The sequence below is a fragment of the Mesitornis unicolor genome, unplaced genomic scaffold (assembly GCF_000695765.1).
Source record: "Mesitornis unicolor isolate BGI_N332 unplaced genomic scaffold, ASM69576v1 Scaffold52137, whole genome shotgun sequence".
In the NCBI taxonomy this organism is placed as follows: domain Eukaryota; kingdom Metazoa; phylum Chordata; class Aves; order Mesitornithiformes; family Mesitornithidae; genus Mesitornis; species Mesitornis unicolor.
Window position 1 is genome coordinate 1 of NW_010195376.1, and position 1,129 is coordinate 1,129.

General features: G+C 63.4%; 1 protein-coding gene across 1 annotated transcript; it reads left to right on the top strand.

Moving 5' to 3' along the window:
* Window positions 1–6: 6 nt before the first annotated feature.
* Window positions 7–418, top strand: CANT1 (calcium activated nucleotidase 1; the record flags this gene model as incomplete). The annotated part of the gene is made up of 1 exon (XM_010188078.1): window positions 7–418. A coding segment is annotated over one exon (412 nt), but the record flags the coding sequence as incomplete, so codon positions are not given.
* Window positions 419–1,129: the final 711 nt, after the last annotated feature.

Sequence of the window (1,129 nt, forward strand, 5' to 3'; positions counted from 1 at the left end):
CCCAGCCCTCGCACGTGGCAGCTCAGCCTGCGGGCAGGGGACCGCTACAATGACACCTACCCGCTGTCCCCCCCCCAGAGGAACCCCGAGGGCGTGCGCTACCGCATCGGGGTCATCGCGGACCTGGACACGCAGTCGCGGGGCTCCGAGGAGCACACCTGGTTCAGTTACCTGAAGAAGGGCTACCTGGTGCTGTCGGACAGCGGGGACAGCGTGAGGGTGGAGTGGGACAGGGAGGAGAGCGTGCTGAGGTCCCACCTGGCGGAGAAGGGCCGGGGCATGGAGCTCTCGGAGCTGGTGGTCTTCAACGGGAAGCTGTACGCCGTGGACGACCGCACCGGGGTGCTCTACCACATTGAGGGCAACAAGGTGGTGCCCTGGGTGATCCTCCCGGACGGGGACGGCACCGTGGGGAAAGGTGAGCTCCTCAGCCTGCCCTGCGGACCGGAGCGGTGCAGTCCTGGGCTCTCTGTGGTCACCAGGATGGGGTGCACCTTTTTGGTGACCTCATAAGCCTGGCCAAGATGGGGGCAATTCCTGACGGGGGACCTGGTTGTGTGGGGGATGCTGTGCCCAGCACTGGGCTGTCTGGTGTGTTTGGGGGCACAGGGGCCAGTCTGATGTCCCCATGGGGGTTGGTCTGATGTCCGTTCAGGGGTCTGATGTCCCTATGGGGGCTGCTCTGATGTCCCTATGGGGGCTGCTCTGATGCCCGTTCAGGGGTTTGATGTCCCTGTGGGGACCAGTCTGATGTCCCTATGGGGTCTGCTCTGATGTCCCCATGGGGGCTGCTCTGATGCCCGTTCAGGGGTTTGATGTCCCTGTGGGGACCAGTCTGATGTCCCTATGGGGTCTGCTCTGATGTCCCCATGGGGGCTGCTCTGATGCCCGTTCAGGGGTTTGATGTCCCTGTGGGGACCAGTCTGATGTCCCTATGGGGTCTGCTCTGATGTCCCCATGGGGGCTGCTCTGATGCCCGTTCAGGGGTTTGATGTCCCTGTGGGGACCAGTCTGATGTCCCTATGGGGTCTGCTCTGATGTCCCCATGGGGGCTGCTCTGATGCCCGTTCAGGGGTTTGATGTCCCTGTGGGGACCAGTCTGATGTCCCTATGGGGTCTGCTCTGATGT